Consider the following 22413-nt stretch of genomic DNA (forward strand, 5'->3'; position numbering starts at 1 on the left):
AATTTCATACCAATCTAAGAAAGGCATTTGTATCATTTTGATGAAATGTATAGATTTAGTATGTGAATTTTTTTTAAACACAAAAGGGATCTATATTTTTGGGTGAATTTTTTTCTGAAAGTCGCAAAAGGATTTTAAGTTTGAACTCATCAGAATTGCAACAAAGATGTTAATCACAAGTATAAACGGTCTTGTTAAAATGACATATATACGCAAAACATGATACCACAATTTATTAAATATTCACACAAAAAATATCTAGGGTATCGATTTTTCTATATTCTTAAAGTGTGCTGACATTATGAGCACTGACCGCTAACTCATACGGTATATTGCTTAGCTGTTCCTATTTGGGACTATCATTATCAGGGAAAACCCTTACTCTTCTCTTCAACGTGCACAAAATAGTAATCTTGCTAACATTATTTTGTTGTCATTTTTGAAAAGTAGTTTCTAGAAAAATGTCGCTAAATGCACCAACAAAGTCACCACATTGGCAACAGACACAGGAGACAATTTGTTGCCCTTACTTGCTTGTACTGCCCACTTCCGGAATAAAAGCACAACATATTTTATGTTTTATTTTGACTACATAACGACTTTGCGAGGACCAGTCAGAGACTGAAGATGAGCAAGCCGTATAATCTCCAGGACTACGGTAGAGTTTATACTTAATTTCCCTGGAGAGACTCATAATCAAATTATATATGTAACAAAGTCTGACTATACCAGTACTGTGTCTAAATTGCTGCAGGAAATTTCTAAACCTATCCATTACTGATGAAGGGTATTCATGGGCGCAAAAAGGTACACCAACAGTTATTATGTTGTAACCTTATTAAGAAGACTGTCTCTACAAGAACATTGGCTGATAGCCAGGTAGCAATAAATTAACAAGAAGAAATCACTTGGGCACAAAGAGGTTGGGTCCTTTTTATTATCCAATAAAATCACTAACCACACATTTTGAGATGAGTCCAGAAGCAACAGCAGTTCTGCTATTCACGCGTTCACACTATTTAGGTTTGTTAATGAACCATTGATGTCATACAAAAAAATTGGCTTCTAAAAACTACAACATTTAAATCTTGCACTAATGAAACATTAATCAGATGACGTGAATAGGGGTAGTTTCTGTTTCCATTACAGTAAGACCCGGAAAGCATTGACATTACAAATGATGGTTTTATGATGCCAACAATTTGAATCTGGAATAGACTTTCCCAGGTACATGCTTTTTTAAATTTTTTTTTATCTATTTATTTTTTTATCAATCTGAACCAATCTGAGGGCAACCAATGTCGCAAAAATGTTTTAGGCGTTGAGGGGCGAGTTTAAGTTGATTCCACAAAATAGAAATACGCCAATAAGTAATTACGAATGGATCTTTAGTAATCCTTGTGTGGAAACATCATTACTTAGGGTTTTGTCGCTCTCTACTTATTTATACAGCCTTCATTGATGAGTCGTCTCATATCCCTCAACGCATAAACTACTTGGACAGGCCCATATACCATATAACGTAAATATATGGTGTTTTCCTTTCACAAAAGTCATTAGCCAAACGCATCAAGCTTCACTTTGCGATTGCATGGGGAGTGAGGAGTCAATAGTGCAAAACGATGAGATGGGTAATGGTAATTCTCAGATGGGATTTCCATGTCATTTCCATCAGTCAAGATACTCGGAATGTCCGCTTCCATTACGGATGTAACTTGGGGCTATGCATGAACATGTCAGGTCACTTTGCCAGACATTTTGTCAGTCTTCATGATTGCTTTATGTCGTTTTTATTTTGCCGAGCAATTAGAGATCCAGCATTTATGCACAGACAAGCATACATCGATCGATTACTATTCTCAGATTGGCTTTAAAATAGTAATTTCTTAAATCCATAGATAAAAATAATCATCAATATAAATAATTATAAAACGTAATTATTTTGGTTAAATACCTTCTATGTATTGTTGTAATAAAATTACAGGCACACTGGTTATTACCAATGCTGTTAATTTTGGGCAGTCGTGGGATAAACCTTACATTGGAATGCGGATGTACTTGTTAGTCAAGCATGTATTGTTGGCTGCGTAGACCCCACTTATTTTTGGATTCTCATCGCTACTTGTTTGTCTGTATAATATATTAGTGCATCTTTTAAGTGGCTTGATGAGAACATATTGATCACAGTAGTTGTTAAAGGCATTCAAGGGCGAGTGAGGTAGAGTCAGTGTACAGATGTTACGGCCATTAGTGATATGAATGACAACTATATAGCCTTACAGTAATTGTTATCCAAGTGTTTGTGTCATGGTAATAGCCTTACAAAGAGCATTGGGGTCTGACTGGCCCAACAAAATCATTTCAACTACGAATCAAACATAGAAGCGGTGATGCAGCTTGATGCTCTTTGAAATCATATGTGCTTCTTCCTCAAATGTGGATTTAATGATGTGGTCTGGATTTTGATACCTAACAGGACTTGCTTAACAGTTGCATAACTAAAAATGTAACACCTGAAACAATAAAAGTGTATTGAAATTTATGATATGGTATTCTGAGGTTCATAAGAAATCCCGTCACTCAAATAACATTTTGAAAATCAATTTCGTCGAGATACCCACCCGTTTTCCCATATGATACAATAGTATATGACTAATGGGGTTCATACCTTAAGTTGAAAGCACTGCTGTCGGAAAATGGCAAATCATATCGCGAGAACTGATGTTAGGTATAAAATTATATATAAAGTCACTGCTGCAAATTCCCAACTACACATCACGTTCCATTACCATCACATTACGCTGCATGAATAGCAAACATATTTCAATTTGATGCATAGAACCTGACACAGTGCACAGACATGCAATTGTACCTTTTCATTTGTTACCTGGCTTTTCTCTGGATAATAATCAGCTTTCCCTCTGGAGTGATGAGAGGAGGGTAACTGTGGACTCTGATCAGCTTAACGCCTGGATGTGAGCCCCAGTGGAGGAAATATTTGCAGGCGCTTTTTGTGTGGCCGGTTGCGTCTCACTTAGTATGACTGATGGTGGCGGTGAGGGTGCCTGTGGCAAGTGTGACTCCAGCTATGGCTGCTTGGTCTCATGTAGCATACAGCGCCAGGTGTTCAGGCTGTGTAGCACTCCAGTGAGCATGACTGATTATGACTGCAGAAAGCATGATGCCGGATGCTGCACAGGCGAGTGCAACGCTGGCAAAAACTTTGGCAGATGATGGTATGAAACAGCTCAGTGCATTCTGCTCCTTGGACTGTGACTGGGACGGCATCAACCCCACTATGGAAATGTGACAGGGTATCTGCGATGAACATAATTCTGCATTCTCCGTGTGGGCTGCTGCTGGAGCGGCTTGGCAAGAGTGACTCTTGTGATAAAAGCAGCTTTGACTACTAGTGCAGCAAGTATCACTCTGGAGAAGTTTGCTGGTTGGGCAGAAGCTATGATGAACACTGCCAGTGTATCTGACAGAGGCTGTAGGGAGAAGGACGTTTTGGGTGGGGCTGAGTCGCTCCACTCATCCTAAAATGCGTTTGTCTTGTTAAACTGTGGTGCGTGAGGTTGCTACTGGCAATTCGTATTGTTTCTGCACAAATGCACATAGCTTTTTTTCCCTAAAGACACCTTCGAACACCAGTAGCACAAGAACGCTAGCAAGGAGCAGCAATAACAATGTGTAGCATGTGCATACCATATATATATATATATATATATATATATATATATATATATATATATATATATATATATATATATATATATATATATATATATATATATATATATATATATATATATATATATATATATATATATATATATATATATATATATATATAGTAAGCAAGTCCTGTTAGGTATATATATACATATATATATAGATAGATAGATAGATAGAGCAAAGATATTGAGCATCCCTCTCTGTTCGATGCAAAAGACAAATTCTGAGTTGTTGCTTGTGGTCGTCTTGTCCTTGCTGAGAGTGATGCTTACATTCTTGGCATGACGTCAAACTCATCAAAGTGGAAGCAAGAGCCTAACTACCATGCTTGCCAGACTGTTTGTGGCGTTCAAATGATAGACATCAAGACGATTCCAAGGTCTAACCGTGCAGCCTAGTAACAGGAAGATGGCAACCATGTTGATTGCAAAAGATTATCCCTTACGCTCCTCTTTTGTCTGGCCTTATTCTGTTGAATGACATTGTGTTGATGTTTTTTGCTGGTGTCACTGAGGACACCGTCTTCAAATAATTCAACAGAGCTTACATAAAGCACCAGGCCACCTTCTTCCATAACATTTTTTGTTGTGATTGTGCTAATTGTTGTGAAAAATCATTAATGTGCATTCACATTAATGACAAATTAATGAAATTATTAAGTGAAATTGGATAATATACCACTGCCCCCCACATGAGCGCTCACAGCATAATAGTGTGCCACAGCATGGTATTTGGGAAGTTTTCTACTTAGATACCGCAGCCCTGTAGATCTTTAATTTCTAATGAGAAAATTAGAGGTCACGTCGCAATGTCATAAATGTACAATGGCCAGACATTACATCCTATACTGCTCTGCTCATAGCTCCTATAGTGGCCATATTTGTCTGGTATCCGGGAATTTCTATGGGATGTTGTTAAGTAGCACTGACGAGTGCAATATTCCGAATTGTATGCCAATTTTTTTTTGTTTTAGCTTGGCAACAGCTTCTTTTTTTTTTGTTTTTGTAATGAAGTCCCTTCTGCAATGCCATATTAGAACGTGGCAATGCAATAGTGATGTAATCTAAATAGCTTACCTACTGCAATGGAGTGTAGGCTGAAACAGTGTGACTGTGGCCAAATGCTGCACAATTAAAATGCCTACAGTTATCTGGCAGGCTATGATTAAAAATAATAATACAGTCTTAATTGGGAAATCACCCTTGAAAAAAAAAGGGGGGGGGGATTATTCCTGTATTGAAACCACTATGTACGTTAAATTACATGCAAAACATTGCAGACATTTGCATAAGAAAATCCATGGATGAACAAATAACACCAATAACTAGGCACCTACAGTAGACTGCCTGACAGGGTTTGGTCGTAAAGATCTAATAGGCCTGTGAATTACTTTCCGGACACTATTAAGCTTGCTTTAAAGCAAACAATACACATTTTGGATTGAGGTAATAAAATCAGTTAACAGCACAACCTCTGAGGGAACCTTACGCAGTACACAAGGCTTACATTGTTTTGAAGTACGATGGGAGCAGATGCTGACTCAGGGGGGACATATAGCAAGATCCCAATCTAATTTTGATGTAAAAGATTCATTGCACACAGTCAGACTGCACACACCGGGTTGAATTGTTTTCTTGATAAAAACATTCAGCCGCGAGCAAAAGACGCTTGCAACACCTGTGCTCCTCACTGTGGCTGCCGCACACCGTGTACACAACATTTTCACATCCATTTGAAAATCTTTAAAATACTTGTGGTGTACTTGTGGTCTAGTCACTTGCTAACTTGTAGTATGAAATCAAGATAAAGAGAAGAAAACATGGCTTGAATGAGCAACATGACGAGTGGACACCACCTTTGTGTAATTTTCTTAAAAACATGCCGTGAGTACTTCAAACGGTTCTAATATCCTCCATAACTATTACATTCATGAAAGAAAATTTGATTACTAAAGTGCCCGATTTTACTGCCCATACTGCTCTTTTCACTGTTTCATAGCGTTTGAAACATGACAGTAATTTTGAAGTGTTGACCTTTAGAACTTTAAATTTTGGCCTATACGAGGTTATTGGTGGATATTTTTAACTGAAACTTGTCAGCCAATCGGAGAAGGTGTTCCACAAGTAGCAGGGGAACCGAAAGTGTTGAGGAGGAATGTTTAATTCTGCTGTTGCTATTGATTCTTCTTTTGAGCTTCCGGGTAACCCCAAGTGCTGACAATTAAGAGCCTTATTGTACTACAATGGTGAAGAGTGGCTTCTCAATCATTGGAAAAACAAGGCTTGTAATCATTGAAGGCAATTCCATACCTCCGTCGGTGGTACCGAGCTCCAATTACCAAGGTGAAAAGCATTGCCCCGCAGAGCGTTGTTTATCAAATACTACGATGTGCAAGTTATAGATCACATTTGCTGATGACTGTACGACGACTCCTGCTTGAGGAGTGGAATGCCATCCCTCAGTCGTTTGTTCCCAGCATGACGAGGAGGTACAAGATTGTTGTGCCTGTGTATGGTTCTTCTATTCTCCCCTGAGGCTGCTAGCAATTTGTTCTAAGTGTAAATGGTAAAGTTGCCAATACGACTATGGGTCGTCTTTTTTCTCTGTTTGTTACTGATAAAACCTCAATCATCCAATCCACCAAAGAGTCAAACGCAACATCCAAATAAATTGTTTGGCAAACGCAGTCAACATTTGGCACATTTTACATGAGCCCAATGCACTTACGCCGCTCTGTGCCACTCATACAAAAAATGTGGGGGATTATTTAAAAAGAAAATAAACCGATGTTTTGACAAAGTGTTTGTTGGAACTCGGGTAGCGGAAATTCAGACGCTGACTGACTCGGCAATGTGGAGGTATGTTGAGTCACCCCATAGCCCCGCCGACCACATCACTAGAGGACTAACATTAAAGGCGCTGCTGGGCCATCACCACCAGTGGAGATTTAGACCCACATTTTTTGTCAAAACCTCCAGACCGGGGGCCAATCATGCCTAACACCGCTGCCGAACTAGATCAAAGTGAGCTCAAGAAGAGTAGCTTCATAGGAGCAATCACAGAGCAACCTAGCGTCTAGCTACCCGACCCCAGCCAGTTCTCAACCTGGATAGAACTAGTTAAGGCTACTGTGCACTCCCGTCATGGGGCGACTAACTCCGATTCTCAGATCGAAGCTTCAGACTTCACCAGTACCGAGAGGGCCTTGTTAGTCCAAGATCAAGCTGATTCCTTTCCAGCCAAAGTTAAGTCTCTTAAGGTGCTCCGTCCACTTCCTTCAGGAAGCACACTTTGTTCTCTTGCTCCAGAATACAAACAAGAAACAGGGCTCGTCCGGGTCGGTGGCAGACTTCGAAGAGCAACTGATCTTGAAGCCGAAAATATCCATCCAATCGTTCTGGAGTCGGGGCACCCTCTGACCAAGTTGCTCATTAAAGATTGTGACGAAAGGCTCCACCATCCTGGCACGGAACGCATTCTGGCAGAGCTGCGACACCAGTTTTGGATCCTAAGAGGACGTTAGGCGATCTGCAAGCATCAGTATGGCTGCCGTGAGTGTCAGTTCTGGCGAGCTAAACCCCAAAGTCCAAGGATGGCAGATGTCCCACCTGCTAGGCTGAGGCTCTACAAACCTCCCTTCTACTCAGTTAGTGTTGACTGTTTTGGCCCGTTTCTCGTGAAGATAGGTCATCGCCAAGAAAAAAGACGGGGCATGCATGACTACAAGGTGTCTCCACTTAGACCTCCTCGAAAGCTTAGACTGACGCCTTCCTACTCTGCCTTCGCCGCTTCATAGCCCGTCGTGGGAGGCCGTTCAAATTCCTATGCGGTAATGGCACAAACTTCGCTGGTGCTAGTCGCGAGCTTAGAGAGGCCTTCCAAGCAATGAGCTTTCACCTCCAAGCACAACTAGCAGAGCAGAAGATCCAATTTCGATTCAATCCGCCGGCTGCTCTGCAATTCGGGGGAACATGGGAGCGGGAAGTGAGGTCAATTAAGGCTTCCCTGAGAGTTGTCTTGAAAGAGCAAGTCATCGCACTCTACTGCTGCTGACTCATGGGACGTCGAGATTTGTCGCTTCCACAAGCCATCTACGACCCTGAAGATCTTCTTGGGCGATGTCGGTGGCGACACAGCCAGTTACTTTCCGATAACTTCTGGTCATCCTTCGTCCGATAGTACCTACCGGGTCTGCAAGCTCATCCGAAGTGCCAGTCCGACTCCAAGGTGCTCGGTGTCGGTCAGGCGATCCTAGTTGTAGATCCTCGCTTCCCGAGAGCATCCTGCCAGCGGGCACTGTGACAGAGACCTTCCCTGCTCCAGATAGTCGAGTACGTACGGCTGCTGTTAAGGTACAGGAGAGAATCTACATCCGTCCAGTCATCCGTTTGATTCCTCTTCCTCGTTTGAGTGAAGAAGATAACAGCACACCTGGCAGTCTTCCTGAGGATGGACAATTATCCTGACAGACAATTGACTGCACTATGTCAGAAAGACTGGGGGGGTACCAAAGTTTCGTTCCGCCTTGGTGCATTTTCGGTGTGTCTCCTAAAGAGTTTCACTTCATTTTTCCACCACACTTCCTTTTCCTCTGATATCGCTCTTTGGTGTGCGTTGATTGAGACAAAACCACACACACACATATATACTCAGAATTGATGCAACCTGATGCCATTAAAGCATTCAAGATCTTCCATTCTCCTGATTCCCTGACCGCAATCAATGGTGTAAACTTCCCGCTTCAGCCAGTGTAAATTCCTGTAAAATAACGTCTTCAGTGAGGAATGCAACGAGCAGCCTGCCTGTGAAACCAAGATGATGCATCTCAACGCTGCTTACTGCAAGTGGAGTTCATAACCACGAAATATCTTCCTTCCTCTATCTGCTGCAGGAGCTTTCCAGCATGATGATGGTTGGAGAGCAACAGGCAGTCCTCCGCAATGTGCTCTTAGGGGATTTTAACCTGGGAAAGCTGAGCACCGCACTAACAAGGTTAGTAACAAGCTTCTGCCATCAGGGAAACTCTAACCAAGCAGCAATAATACATTTGACATTAAGACATACAGTACAAACATCAAGAGCCATTTCTGCTCTCTTCGTGCACTTAAATATAAATATAGGCTCTGAATTAAGAAGTGGGTTGGCACATCTAACTCAAGTATCACAAGGAGCAGTTTAAAAGCTGCAATAATGCAACATGAATGAAAGGTGATTTCATTTCCCACAGGGAAAAAAATTAAGTATCTCTATATCCATACTTATAGTCTTTTTTATATTCAATTTAATTGTTGGTAGTCTTCATAATAACCATAACCTTGATCATTTGCCTGTAGTGCTTATAGCAATATATTTACACACCTATTATGCAGAACAGTGGTCATCAGTATAAACAATAAATGGCAGATGCAATAATGTTATAGCAGTACCTTTAACTCATTCACTGTCATTGAGAAATTTACTTGTCTTTTCACAGTTCAGCCATTCATTCCCAGGAATTTATTTATATTTTTATCAAGTTTTTTCAAACGTTGGGGTAAAAGAGGGTCTGAAAATGTCTGGCAGTGAATGAGTTAAACATTTCTCTTTGGCCACTCGTACTGTTTTGTCTCATTAGACTACTGCGTCATAATGAAAGCAGGATACATTGATTTGAAAGTAGAAACTCTAACTTCAAGTGGCGTTCTTTACCATTTTGTATTTGTCAGAGGTCTGTATAGTTTTCCAGTTTTCTGAAGGCACAACAGCTTTGTATGTATTGAAAGTTTCCGTTTGATTACTCCACTCACAGGTAAAATGTATCAAGTGAATTGAGTGATTGAGGCAAAAGAACAGCATTTATATTCCGTCCACCACCTTGCAAGTCTGGGATAAGACTTTTTCGCAGGACCTGAGGATGTTTTGCCTCTGCAGTAGATCTTCCCAGATATGCAGCTTTAGGCTTTAGCTTGAACTTGTAACCTTAAAGGTCTATGTAAGACTCTGCTTTTTATGATCTGTGAAAATAATAAGAAGGCTGTTTTATATTTTCTATGACCTCTTCTTATCTGAAAAGTATTGGAAAAGGGAGAACTAAAACCTTTATTTTTGCTGTTCACCGAAAACATGAGTTTGACATAAAATGGATAAGTGAACCAGATATAAATGCCTGAAAATAAAAGATGAATCATTGATCTCTTGGCTCATAATCATCTTTTGATGTAAATCCCAAATGTTTTCAGTCCACAGTGCAAAAAAAGTAATTGGCCTCACCGTTCTAATACTTTTGAAGAGGAGTGTATGTGTGGTGTTTTTTCCCAGTCCCCCCTCCTGCTGCTTTGCACTTCAAACCAAGCGCCAGTGGTTGCGATAAACAAAAGGACATCTGTGGTGACATCTGAGTCGACCTTATATGCTGAGAGTACTTTTGTTCCGCATGAATGGATTTAATCAAGTATTATTCGTGTCATTATTTTTGTTTTAGTCTTCCAAAGCCAGTAAAATACACTTGAATGAATCCCATCACAAATTCAAATGGAGTTAGTGAGCAGCTATAGTGAAGACTCCAACAGCGTCTCATCAATCAATAGTCATTGATTTTCTCTGCTCATTATGCTCTTGTTGAAGCTGTTTCATGGAGTTTTGGTGAGTACTTTTATTCCCTAAATTGCTGAGATGCGCGTTCACATGAGATTAGTCTTGGCAGGAGTCCTCTGCCGCTGCCAAAATACGATAAAACTACGGGAGTGGCAGTTGCTGACAGTTGACCAAAGAATTGGTGTCTTGAAGACACCAGAAAATGAGGATGACAGTTCACTCTGAATTATGTTTTTCAATAGTCAAATTACAGACTGCGACATTTTTGATAATCGAGTCTCCGCTTGTTATTTGTAGATACAGCTTGGCTTGCTCATTGTTTTGTGGAGCCGCGTTGCTAACACCCGCTCAGAGCCTCTTGGTCATGACTGACATGATCATGGTGGAGGTTTCAATACACTTGGAGGGCTCTTGTGATTTTCTCCTGTCGGCTAGCATCAGCCTTTTCATCATCAGACATTAGTTATGCATTAGTCCAACCCTTCTACTCGAGCTGGGTGGCTTACGTCTCAAAGTAGCTTCTTGTAGGAGAAAGGGTGTCTAACAGTGTTTTTTTTTGTTTTTTTTGCCCCCCCCTGCGCCTTTTCTAAAACATGCTGTAAACATTAATTTATATTGGGATATTTGCCTCTCCCTCTGAGCAAAGATGATGCTTTCCCTCAACTCTCTTGGAGACATTTATCTTCTAATCATTGGAGATGCTCTGCATTTCACTGCGTCGTTCCTTACACGCCTCAAGGAACAATATAGCAGAGTTAATCCCGTCAACAAATCCAGTGTTTTTTCTTACATGTTGTATTTGAGTACATCTGCAGAGCCCAATGCAATGCAAACCTCAAATTCGACTGGAATTTTCTCAGATGGGGCAGATCCACTAAATCACGGAAACAAAGCACATCTGTCTGTGAGTCTCACGGAAAATAGCACCTGCCTCCTAAACAAATCTGCTCCCCTTTGACACATTTGCTGCATGCTGGACAATAAATCAGCTTCCAAGCTTTCCGCCGCCACAGATATATCCAGCGAGAAGACAGTCAGGGGCGCTCCGTATGTCTCAGCAGCTGAAGAAACTGGCTGAGAAAAGTCACTTACTTGCGGTCAAACTGGCTACGGGGGGTACATATGAGTGCACACACCATCAAATTAGAGCGGCGGTAAAGCAGGGATATGTGACAGTGGGTGGGAGGGGGCGGGGGGAGTTGGGGCTCGAGGGGTTTCAAATGTGGCAACTCTTGCAGGAATGAAAGATGCTTCTCCAGGGAGGAATGACGTCTGATACTCTTGATTTAGTAAGACAGCCATTAAATAAAAACCAGCGCACAGGCGCTCACAAATGAGTGAAGGCGCACAAAGCATACACATGAATACATTTACTAATGTGAAATGTCTGCACGTCACAGTGGGCCTACTTTCTGGAATGTGAGTAGACCTTTGCGCCACTTAAATCCAGCACCCGATTGCTTTGTTAGCATAGTTTTTTTCTAGAAGACCACCAATATTTATGAGTCCACATTAACGGCACAGACTAAATTTTTTAAAAAAAGGACATTGGTTCTGTCGTTTAACACCAGTGTGCAAAGCCAGGCGGAGGTTGTGCGGAAGTGCCCGCATCGTGTATAATGACTGATAGAATAGTGTGCACAGATTGGCATGTACATGCATTGTTGCCAAGTATATTTTAGTCAGCCCTGTCATTCATGGATCACTTTTCTCACGCTTACCGAGACCCAGCTGAGACACTGTTGAAGAATTATTTGTCGATCTTCACTTATGTAAACGGGAAGCATTTTGGGCAAACAAACATGACTTTTAGCGTTCTTGTCATAAATGTTGTTATTATGCAATGAAGAAAGAACCTGAAATTCGGACTGAGCCCTCATTGTTTGCAACATTTCTCTGTTGAATTCATTGGACGGTTGCATCAAATATGATTTTACGCCAGTTACGTAGATGGGACAGCTATCAATAACTCATGCACAGTACCAGTGAAAAGTTAGTAGACGGGTTAAGCAGTCATTTTCATGGCAGGAATGCTCAGCTGCTTTCCGGAAGGCTGCAATTAGAGTATGAAAAGTGTACTGTTATTATCGATCCTTGGAATATTTTGACTGATGCATATCATTATTATTATTATTATTATTATTATTAAGGCGCCTGTTTCACTTTGTGAAAAAATGTGCTCTTTAAGTCTTGTTTAAAGTGGTTTGCTGTTCAGTGTTCGGTGGGGAACAAGGAGCACTTGGCCGAAGGCCAAAGTAATGACACAGTTGGCGTCTTTTTAATTAGTTTGACAATTAGTAACCAGTTTGCACATTGCTTTCGCCTATAATACTTCATTGGCAAAGTACCAACTTTGAACATTCGGGGTCCTATTTTCGTGCCCAGCACAAGTTTAGTGCAAAGTGCAATCTACCTGCGGGCATGGGGGGCATTTTCTTTTGGCATTTTTGGATAAAGGCACAGTTAGAAATGGGCGTTTGCGCTTTTGTGGGTGTGAACGCAGCCAGCTTGATCTCCACTTGCGGATGATGTAAGGTTGTCTGCTTTAAAGTGGGCACTTAGCGCCTTGCAGCCCCCATCGTGCATCAGTCCGTGAGACAACCAAATGGATGGATGGATGGATGTTACTTTTTCCATGATCTCCATTTCATTTCCCAACTGATTGATTGGGAGGTATCACAGGGTTAAGCATCGTTTTCAAAATGAGGTTCAAGTAGCTTGTATGTACGTTTCATTGCACTATAAAAGAACTTCCGACATTCTGTCGTTTTGATGTGATAAAGGCATAGTTGCTCACTGACTAAAAAAGATGCCAAGAGGGTCGCTGGTTCTAATCTCGTCTTTAGGCCTTTATGTATGGAGTTCTTCTCCCTTTTCTGTCTTGATTTTGTCTGTGTATGCCGTCAGAAAAAAATATAATTTCCAGCCAGTTCCCTTGACCGAAGTAGTGACTCAAGCCCTCTATCTGATTCCTGGGTGCTACACAGTGGCTGCCCACTCATCCTCTAGGATGCGATAAATGCAGAGCATGTCATTGTATATTGTTAAAGTAGCTTTGTCTTTTCACTCTTTTAGACATCAGATAAAAACGCTTTTACAAACACATGATTACGGGGTTCATGTCACCAGCAGTGTTGACTGAAAAGACGGATGTGAGAAGGTGGTGGTGGTGGTGGTGGTGGTGGCAGTGGTGGTGGTAGGGGGTGGGGATGGGGGTGGGGGGAGTATTTGCTGGAGCTTTGCTTCCAAGGTTAAGTTAACGTCTGCTCAACAGTCTTGTCACTGGTTGCGGCAGGTTGTGTCTGACAGCTTTCTAAACAAACAGGGGTAGGGCAGCATGTGCATTCCCAGCATTTGCGCCAACCTCTGATTTGCGTCACACGTCGTCAAGTTGTTTTTAATTGCCCGTAAAGGGCATGTCACAATCATCGCTACCTTCCTCTTGTGTCGCATTGGTTTGTCAGTGGGCTCGAGCCGGGCACCACTGCAAAATACGGTTATTCAAATCCAGTGCCATTAAAAGCCGATTCTCCCAATAAATGCGTTCCCCACATGCAGACAGACAACAACACAGCCGCATGCATACGGGAGACCTGTTAAACCATACACTGCAGTCGCGCCACAAGCCGCAGTTGTTGCATGTGAATGAAACATGCACGTTCGTGAGCACCCTCCTCCACATGTGCGACACCTTCAACACATCGCCACAAAACACAATCAAAAGGGATCCAAAGAAAAACACTCACCACTTGTAAATAAAGCTCGTCTTCCTGCTGTTTCTTCTTCTTCCCCCCCCCCGCCCCCCTCCAGTATTTGGAGTTAATGAGGCTCTGACGCGTGGTCCGGCTGATGTCTCTCTGCTGCTTTTTGGGGTTCCTTCCTTTTTTCTTTTCTTTTTTTCGGGCTTGTTGTCAGCGGTAAAATAACTGAGAAATTGGCGTCCTCTCGCCAAAAGCTCCGCCGTTCTCAAACTATCCTTCCCGCCCCCTCCATGTACCCATCTCAGATTGGTGCTCTTCAGCAGGGGCAAACCCTGGAGCCGCGGGGGGCTGCGTTAGCGGCGCTCATCTGTCACGCGCTCCACTGGCCACGTGGACGCGCATCGCATGCTTGCGGGAGAGCTTGCCTTGTGATGTGCTTAACAACTGGAAGGGACGCCAACCCCCCAATCAACTAAACGTTACAAGTATTGAACATATGCTACATACGCCCCCCCCCGCCCCCCAGCTCCAGAACCCCCGCTTTTTTTTTCCTTTTTTTTTGCTCCCTCTTCTGCCTTGATGAAAACACCGCAGAGGATGGACCCACTTGTTCCGCTCGGTTCAGAGGCAGGTGTCCAAGGTTCAGTTAGCAATGATATGAGATGCCGATCTGACAGTGATTTAGCAACCTCATTTGAGTCAGAGCAGGGTGAGGAAATGGGAGATTACCCCCTCTGTGTGACCTTGGGGAATGTTTTGGTCTAATCAGAGAGACGAGCTGTGGAGAGGAAAAAAAAGAAAGAAGAATGAGATTCCTCTTCTTTCCAGATTGGACTCAAGGGTGCAGGGTGTCATACCTCAGGAGACTGTGCCAACACTGTATTTGTGAAAGCTCATATAGGAATCAGTGACCTGATATATGTGCTTTTATGTTGCATGTAGATGAGGGTCAAGGTTAGATTATATTAAATCAGAAATCAAGATATCCAAGCAGCACTGTACAATGTATTCAAAATATTTCATAGCGGCAATAAAGAGAAAAAAGGGAGACAAACAGCAGTAGCTTCAGTTGTAAGGACTCGAGGCTCGTGTGTTATGAAATAATAACATACAATTTATAAAAGTTGTTAACGGACATTTATTTCATACCAATCAAAATGTTAATATAGTATAACATGTTCACAGAAGTTAAAAGTGTATAATGTTGCAATACACATTTTGTGTAATGCCACACGTCTATAAAGGAAATACCCCTGTGCACTATAGCTGTACATTGTGTGCAATTTAGGCATGTGGAATTATCAATCAAACATTTGATCCGCCTCTGCTACCTACACATTGTTTGAAACAGAGAACAACATAAGAAGATCTACTGCTCATACTGATCCGTTTGTAGGAAGCCACAATTCCATTTATATTACAGATTACTGGCCAAACAACAATGCTGTAATATCCGTTTAATCCCCCAGGCTTCAGTAGTTTTACACGCTTTTAATTTCACTTCTAAAATAATGTTGCTTTGACTTTGGATAGCTAATTGAAGTTTTAAACTGAAAGAATAGCGTATCCCCTATAACTTATATCAGTATTATGTAAGTAATGTGAATGGTCACATCACCAGGTATTTACTTCCTGCCTGCACCTTCAGAGGGTGATCTCTGCCTCAAACCTTTAGAATAGGAAGTAAAATTCCTCAATCTACAGAGAGAATTATAATATTTTCAACATGCATATTTTTAAGGGTCTACTATATAACGACAACAACGGTACCATTCCTGCTCCATTATACCACACATATTCAAGGTCCATTCCACTGAATTGATGCCATTTGCATCCTCAGGAAATAAAATGTACGATAAAATTATCTGGAAAATCATTTTGTTTGTATGAAGCAAAAAGTCCTACATATTGGTCTGATTGCATATTGATAAATGCAATTTAACTACATTCAAGACTGGAAAATAGCTTTTGTTCCTTGTCCCCACTATTTCAAAATAGATTTTACCATGAAATGTCATTCAAATTCTTTAGAAATGTTAATTTTTTACATATTTGTGACCCCAACTATAATTTCATTTCATTTTGTTAAAGAAAATCAATTTAGTTTAAATTCACACTTATGTCATGAGTCCCTGAGTTTTTGTCATGTTACCCTAAACATTTCTGTAAAGTAATACAATGTCATTAAATAAAACGTTTTCTGAGATGGAAATTCAAGGGGTTTATTTGATGTTGTTGTCGTGAAGGAAAGCTTCACTGCAAATGCATTACTCCTTTGTGTTGCCGAGCTGTATTTTCCTTTATTTCAGTGTGCTACGTTATCAAAACAGGATGGTATATAACTGACAAACAAAACTTTTTTTTTCGTTTTTACCTCTGTACTTTACACCACAGAGTCTGTACTTCCCCCCTTTTTTTTTTACTTAATTAACCTTTACTTTACCCAGTATCTGTACTTCTACTTAACTACAGCGTATGAGTAGCCTAGCTTCTTTAGCCACCGCTGCTAAATCTAATTAAGTTTCCATGAGTTTCTGTTTGCTCCCTTTGTGGCTCTTAGGTTGGGGGTTCCATTTTAGTACAATATTTCACTCAAACCCTTTGAGACTTCGAAAGTAATTAATGGTTGTAATAAATTAGCTATGAGCTATGGTCACCAAATAGAATGAATGGCCTGTGCCGAATGGTTATGCCAGGGAGAGTTTAAGTCGGCTTTGAGTGTTTATTTGAAGTTAAAATTCCCTAAAGCAAGAAAAAGGTCCCCTGTGTCTCCTGACATCAATGCCACCAGCTCTCCAAACAAAAAAAATGGATGCATCGCTTTCCTTTTCTGTTTTCCAGTGTAACCCTCTCCAAGCACCTGTGCAAGGCTGAAAGCAAAACATTTTACATCCATTTCATGTGGCAGCAATGGTAAAATGACTCAAGCATAATGTTCCATTTCCATGCTTTTCAACAGTTAGCAAGCGCCCTACAGTTAGCTTCCTTTCATTAATTCCTTAAGCCGACGTAATCATGTCCTCAAGCTAACAATTATAATGTAAGCTCTGGCAAAACTGACACTGAGATACGTGCAAGTCTCGGCTGCTGTTGCTAATTACACCCTGCTTGTGGACAAGAAGTGCAAGAGTGTTGATCAAAATTTGGCTTGCCTAAGTAAAGTGTATGTGTACACATGGGTTTCTATTTGTTGATCTAAACGGAATTGCCGCACAGCCAGGTGCATCATCCAAATCGCAACAATTGAAGCTGATGACTTTTTTTTTTTTTCATGAATGGCAGTAATAGTAGAGTAATCCATCGCTACTTCGCGGTTCGAGCGTTCTGTCGTAACCATCCGCAGCCGGGCTTGCAGCGAACGTTCCTCTCACAGAATGCAGCTCGGTACTTACTATTCATTTTGCATTTTAAAGTTAAATTAGTTGTGTAACAAGTATTTAGAAGGGTGGAAATTATGTCGGGGGGTTCGCAACGGCGTAATAGAGGCATAAATCTCCCTGAAAAAAAAGTAATATGAAATTAAAAATAATGAAAATAATAATAATGAAGACAACCTATACTTTGCGGTTTTCACCTTTCGCGTGGGGGTCCCCCATTAACTGCAATAAACGTGGGATTACTGTATAGTAAGTGAAAGGAAAGTAATGATGAAGGATTTTCTCAGGATTTGAAGGATTTTTATCCATACTTTAGACGTTTTTTTGTAGTAGTAAGCAGAGAAAAATATAATATTCAACAACTTTAATAGCACTCAGCGCAGACCTCCAAAAAGATTCACTTGGAAGCAATATTCTCGGAAGAGAATAGCAGGGAGCCGTAATTGTTTTTTGTCCAAACACATTGTGGCAAGCGGCGGTACGCAGAGATAGAATGAATGGTAATAATTGTGACGGCAGAAATAAACAAAACCCGAAGGGATCTCGCTGCTGTCTAACAGTCAATTATCAAGTGGTGCAACATAAAGAATTATCATTACATTGTTTTGAAAAAAAAAATATTACTCAACAAAACGCACTGCATAAATCAGAATGTTTGATATATTGAGTGTGATGTAACGTGAAGGGACTGTAGCAGTTTAAACTCTGCGGTTAGTATTTAGGGTTAGTTTCAACCCCCGGCGCTCTGTGCTCTTTGGGCTGCACTCTCTCTCTCATTTGCACCTTTTTTATGCACCTGGCCTTGTTCACTTTTCATCTACGTGTTTTCTCTCATCCGCCCATTGTGGTTAACCTGTAAATGAGTGTGCAAACACCGAAGAGGCATGATTTGGGATTCTGAGCCTAGCTCTAAATGATTGAACATGAAGATTTCCTGAGACCCTTGAAGGCCATTAAAATCCACGAGAAAATTAAAGCACAGTGGGGGTGACCTTTTTCTCATTTGTCGTGTTGCTGCTTTCCCCGGACATTCATTACCATATATTGGAGAATGTTCTTTACGCGTTGCTTCGCCGTGACATTTCTACGACTTTGTGCATTCTCTTTCGTGAAGTGTGAGCCGTTTCAAACATGATAAGGATTTAAATGACGTGAATGCTTTGGCCTGCACGCCCTCCCCCATGTCTAAAATGTCAATTGAACAGCTAATTAACTTGCTGATAAGATGCTTCCAACACCAAATAAGACAGGGACATGTCAAGGTGCAGTTGTTCCACTGATGCATTTTTTCCTTTTAATTTGCCACCTGTATGTGCAGATGGCCAAGATGTTGTCAGATGAGATCAATCACTGCATAACTGGACACTTATTCTTTTAACATTACAACATCACGATTGTACTGTTTCGAGTTTATTCTTGTATCTTTGCATATTTGTCTGTGTTTTCTTTTCTTTTCACTGTGGCCCATATTCACTCTGTATTACTACTAAAGTACTGGGAGTGGAGACTATTAGTGCCAAGTAGATTTACAAATCTTCAGATGTTCCAGATACGATGACCTGTAAATCTTGAGGGAGTGAATGCTACATGCAAGAAAACCATCATAGTTAAACGGTACATAAAGTTTAGAGGTGATAATGATGTGTAACATGATCATGCTGACCACACGATTTTATGGCAGACTAATGAGGAACCTTGAGAGAGACAGCACCAGCCTAAAATAGTCTCAAGCCTAAATAATCGTCCATGTCCTCTGGCAACAGAGCCGCATTCAGATGCTCACGGCCATTGGCTTATTGCAAGGACTCTCTTAGCTCTCGCCACTTTTCGATCTCATCACCTCGTTAATAGTAGCTCATTCATCCTGTTAGTGTTACCCTCTTTAAACGGTCTTCCCTGGCTGAGATGGCTGAAATGAAGGCCAATAACACATTTGAACTAAAAGCCTCCCCGCTCGCCCCCTGATAAAAATATACAGCTGGCCCTTGGAGAATGGAAGGACACACTGCCTGGCCCAGAAGTGTGTTGCGGCATACGGTATTTGACTGTGAAATATCTGACAAAAGTTTGCGTTTGTTTCTCAAATGAGTTGTCTTCTTTTTCATACAATTCTTGCTGGAGAATAATAAGGGCATAATCAATAATGCACTTGTAATGTATTAAGTACATTGATCAACACTATCATTCTGTTAATGCAAAGTGTGCCAACAGTGTCACTATAGTAATTGTGCCATATATTTAAAAAAGAAAAAGAATGCTAATAATAATAATGGTTGAAGATCTTCATCCACTCATTTGTTTAAGAAAACAGAAAACATCCACTATAACTACAGGGTAGTTCATTCTTTGTATTTTTTCCATATCTGGTATTTATTCGGCGTTAGCCTTACAGATGGACAGGCGCTACTTGATGTTTTAAATGCATGTGCAATTAAATGGTGAACAAAAAAAAAAATCTCACATTCACAACTACAGTATACTGTTTAGGGTCCTGTACATGCTTGACTTTAGACGGTGTGATGGAGAGACTCCACACTCGCGGTGAGCACGCAAACAACACAGAAAGTCGTCTTGCTGTGAGGCAACTGTGAATGCAGCGCTACCACGTTTCATTTATATTATTCTTTATCATAACATTTGATTTTTCATGAAGAAAAAAAAAAAAAAAGCGGTCACATAGTATCTTTGTGCTCATCCTCAGACGGATCCTGCAGCTTTTAGATACATGTAGCATCAATGGCATTGAGGAACCCCGCCTGCCTGCCCGCCGGCTAGCTCAGTGTGGAGTCTTCAAAGAGGTAGCGGTTGTGATGTGGATTTTAAGAAGAAGCAACTATATTCTCAGCATTTATGGGGGGGCTGGGGGGCTCAGGGGGAGATGGAAAATTGCCCAACAAAATAAATCCTCATGAGATATTTTTCCCTCCCTACAGCACTCATATAGATCATGAAAGAGCCTCTTATCGGTGTTATTATTTTTGCCAAGCTCCAGTGATCTACATATTCAATGATATGGACACAATACAATAACAATAACGAAAAAAAAAAGTTCTAATGACAATAAATAGTTTACATTCTTAGGGAAGTGTTGAAAAATAAACAAACCCCATGTCAAATTTGGGAGAGAATATTGCACAGCATTTTTGCGCAGTAGCTGTAGGAGCTTGACGGCGTGAATATAAGAGGGATTCTTTCGTCCGTCTGTATATGTGCTACACAGTGAGCTGGGATAGACTCCAGCTCCCCGCAAACCGGAACAGGATATGCGGTATAGAAAATGGTTGGATGGCAAGACAAGAAGGTGATATGCATGCTATTTGATTAGCTTGAGTTGTTTGAATTGAAAAATTGGTGAGGAAAAGAATGTACGCTGTATGAAGGGAAATCTTAGAAATGCCGTTGCTGTATTCTTGAAGAACCTCTCTTGAGACGGCATTGGCAGTAGCAAAGTAAACTGTTTGCCGCAGTACATTGAAGTAGTCATTCAAAGCAAGCCAGCGGATATGAATAATAAATGCGTGATGAGAGACAACCATTCATCATTATGACATTTAGGTGGAAAGGAAATAAGAATTATTGAGTAGGCACAAGTTAGGTCAGCCTCAGTACACCCACGGGGAAATGCGAGCGAAGAGAAAGCGACCAGCTCTCTTGCCAAAGAAAACAAACACCCGCCTCTTTACAGCAAGGCCCCACGTTCAGCTTTGTGTTTACTCTGTAGGGCTTTCGGTGCCACGGGAAGGTGTCGAACGCTTTAGATCAGCCATATGGATGTAAAATGCATAAAGAGAGGAAACACTGAGCTTTAAGCCCGAGCCCAGCCGTTAGCAGCTTGAAAAATGTGACCATGGCTTGCATAAACAGCCAAAGGTAGTATCTTTAAAAGCAGATGAAGAAAAGAAAAAAAGAAAAGAGAAGAACAAGTGTCTGGCTGTGGTAGAAGAGAGAAAAAAAACTTTCTTTGTATCTGGGACGCGGTCTGAACATTAATCTCCAGAGGGAAAGCTGCTCGTGGTAATTTATGATATAGGGGCAGGTTGTGCTTCTTCAAATGTCGTTCTATTTACGGAAAGTATAAGCTATTACAATCACAATCACACTGTCCATTAAGATGAACACAAATCAGCCCCGGACTTTTAATCGCTACGAATTAGCGCTCACATCTCATTTTTGCACTATCAATGGAATATGAAATTAACAGGCATGATGGAAGAAAGAGGGTGACAAGAGGGCTCGTGACGTTTTATGATTAGCAGAGGACGTACGGTATGATAATAAAAAGCTTCAGAGCAATTATCTTGTCAGCTCTTGGGTTGAATGCATGATCAATGGACCAGTGTGACCTAAAGTCCTTCGCGGTGAGCTGAAAGTGGCCTTGCTGTCGGAGCAAATAATCTGAATTTAGGAGTATGTGTGATTTAAAGCCCATTTTCAAATGTCACAAGTCAAAGTACATCAGTGCAGCTCCAGCACAAATAAAAAGCACTGCATATTTTTTTTCTTTCTAAATGCATCAAAATATGCAAAGGATTGTTGGGCAAACGTTTATGACACGTGTTTATGTGCAGTTGAGGTCATAACAAGGCTTCCAGGAAAGCCTCGGCTGGGGGTCAAAATAAGTACAGCAGTGTCACTGCATTCGCTTTTTTGGAACACCATCCGATCTTATTTGCTTCACAGAACGTATCCACGTCAAGCATGACCAGCACAGCAAATTTTGGCAGCACGGTGGAGTCGAGGTTAACATGTTCGCCTCATAGTTGAAAAGTTTGAAGTTCAGCTCGGGCGCTCTTTTATATTGTCCCTGTGATTCATTCCAAAAACATGCATGATGGTTTCAGTGAAGACTCTGAATTGTCCACAGGTGGGAATTTTTCTGGATTACATGTACCCTGCAATTTTCTGGCTAGCAGTAAGATGTACCCTGCCGCCCACCTCATGTCACCTGGTATAAGTTTGAACCCACCCACAATTGTAATGATGACAAGCACTATAGAAAATGGATGGAAGGATAGAAAATCATT

At 41.1% G+C, this 22413-nt stretch overlaps 2 protein-coding genes across 7 annotated transcripts in view; one reads left to right on the forward strand and one right to left on the reverse strand.

Annotated features, from left to right (window-relative positions):
* Positions 1–14453, reverse strand: part of gabra3 (gamma-aminobutyric acid type A receptor subunit alpha3) — a 67249-nt gene extending 52796 nt beyond the window's left edge. For both annotated transcript variants that reach the window (XM_086013253.1, XM_086013251.1), the window contains exon 1: positions 14058–14453. The gene's annotated coding sequence lies outside the window, so the exon portion shown is untranslated. The remainder of the gene's footprint in view (positions 1–14057) is intronic.
* gabrb4 (gamma-aminobutyric acid type A receptor subunit beta4) overlaps positions 1–22413 on the forward strand; it is a 153559-nt gene that overhangs the window by 61796 nt on the left and 69350 nt on the right. For 3 of the 5 annotated variants that reach the window (XM_086013247.1, XM_086013244.1, XM_086013245.1), the window contains exon 3: positions 8630–8730. The exons of the other annotated variants lie outside the window; for them this stretch is intronic. In XM_086013247.1, coding sequence (XP_085869373.1) covers positions 8642–8730 — 89 coding nt within the window. In that variant the 5' untranslated portion in view covers positions 8630–8641. The remainder of the gene's footprint in view (positions 1–8629; positions 8731–22413) is intronic. 5 annotated transcript variants of the gene reach the window in all.

The sequence above is a fragment of the Filicampus tigris genome, chromosome 17, assembly GCF_054856515.1.
Source record: "Filicampus tigris isolate MCC_2025a chromosome 17, RoL_Ftig_1.0, whole genome shotgun sequence".
NCBI classification, from domain to species: Eukaryota; Metazoa; Chordata; class Actinopteri; order Syngnathiformes; family Syngnathidae; genus Filicampus; species Filicampus tigris.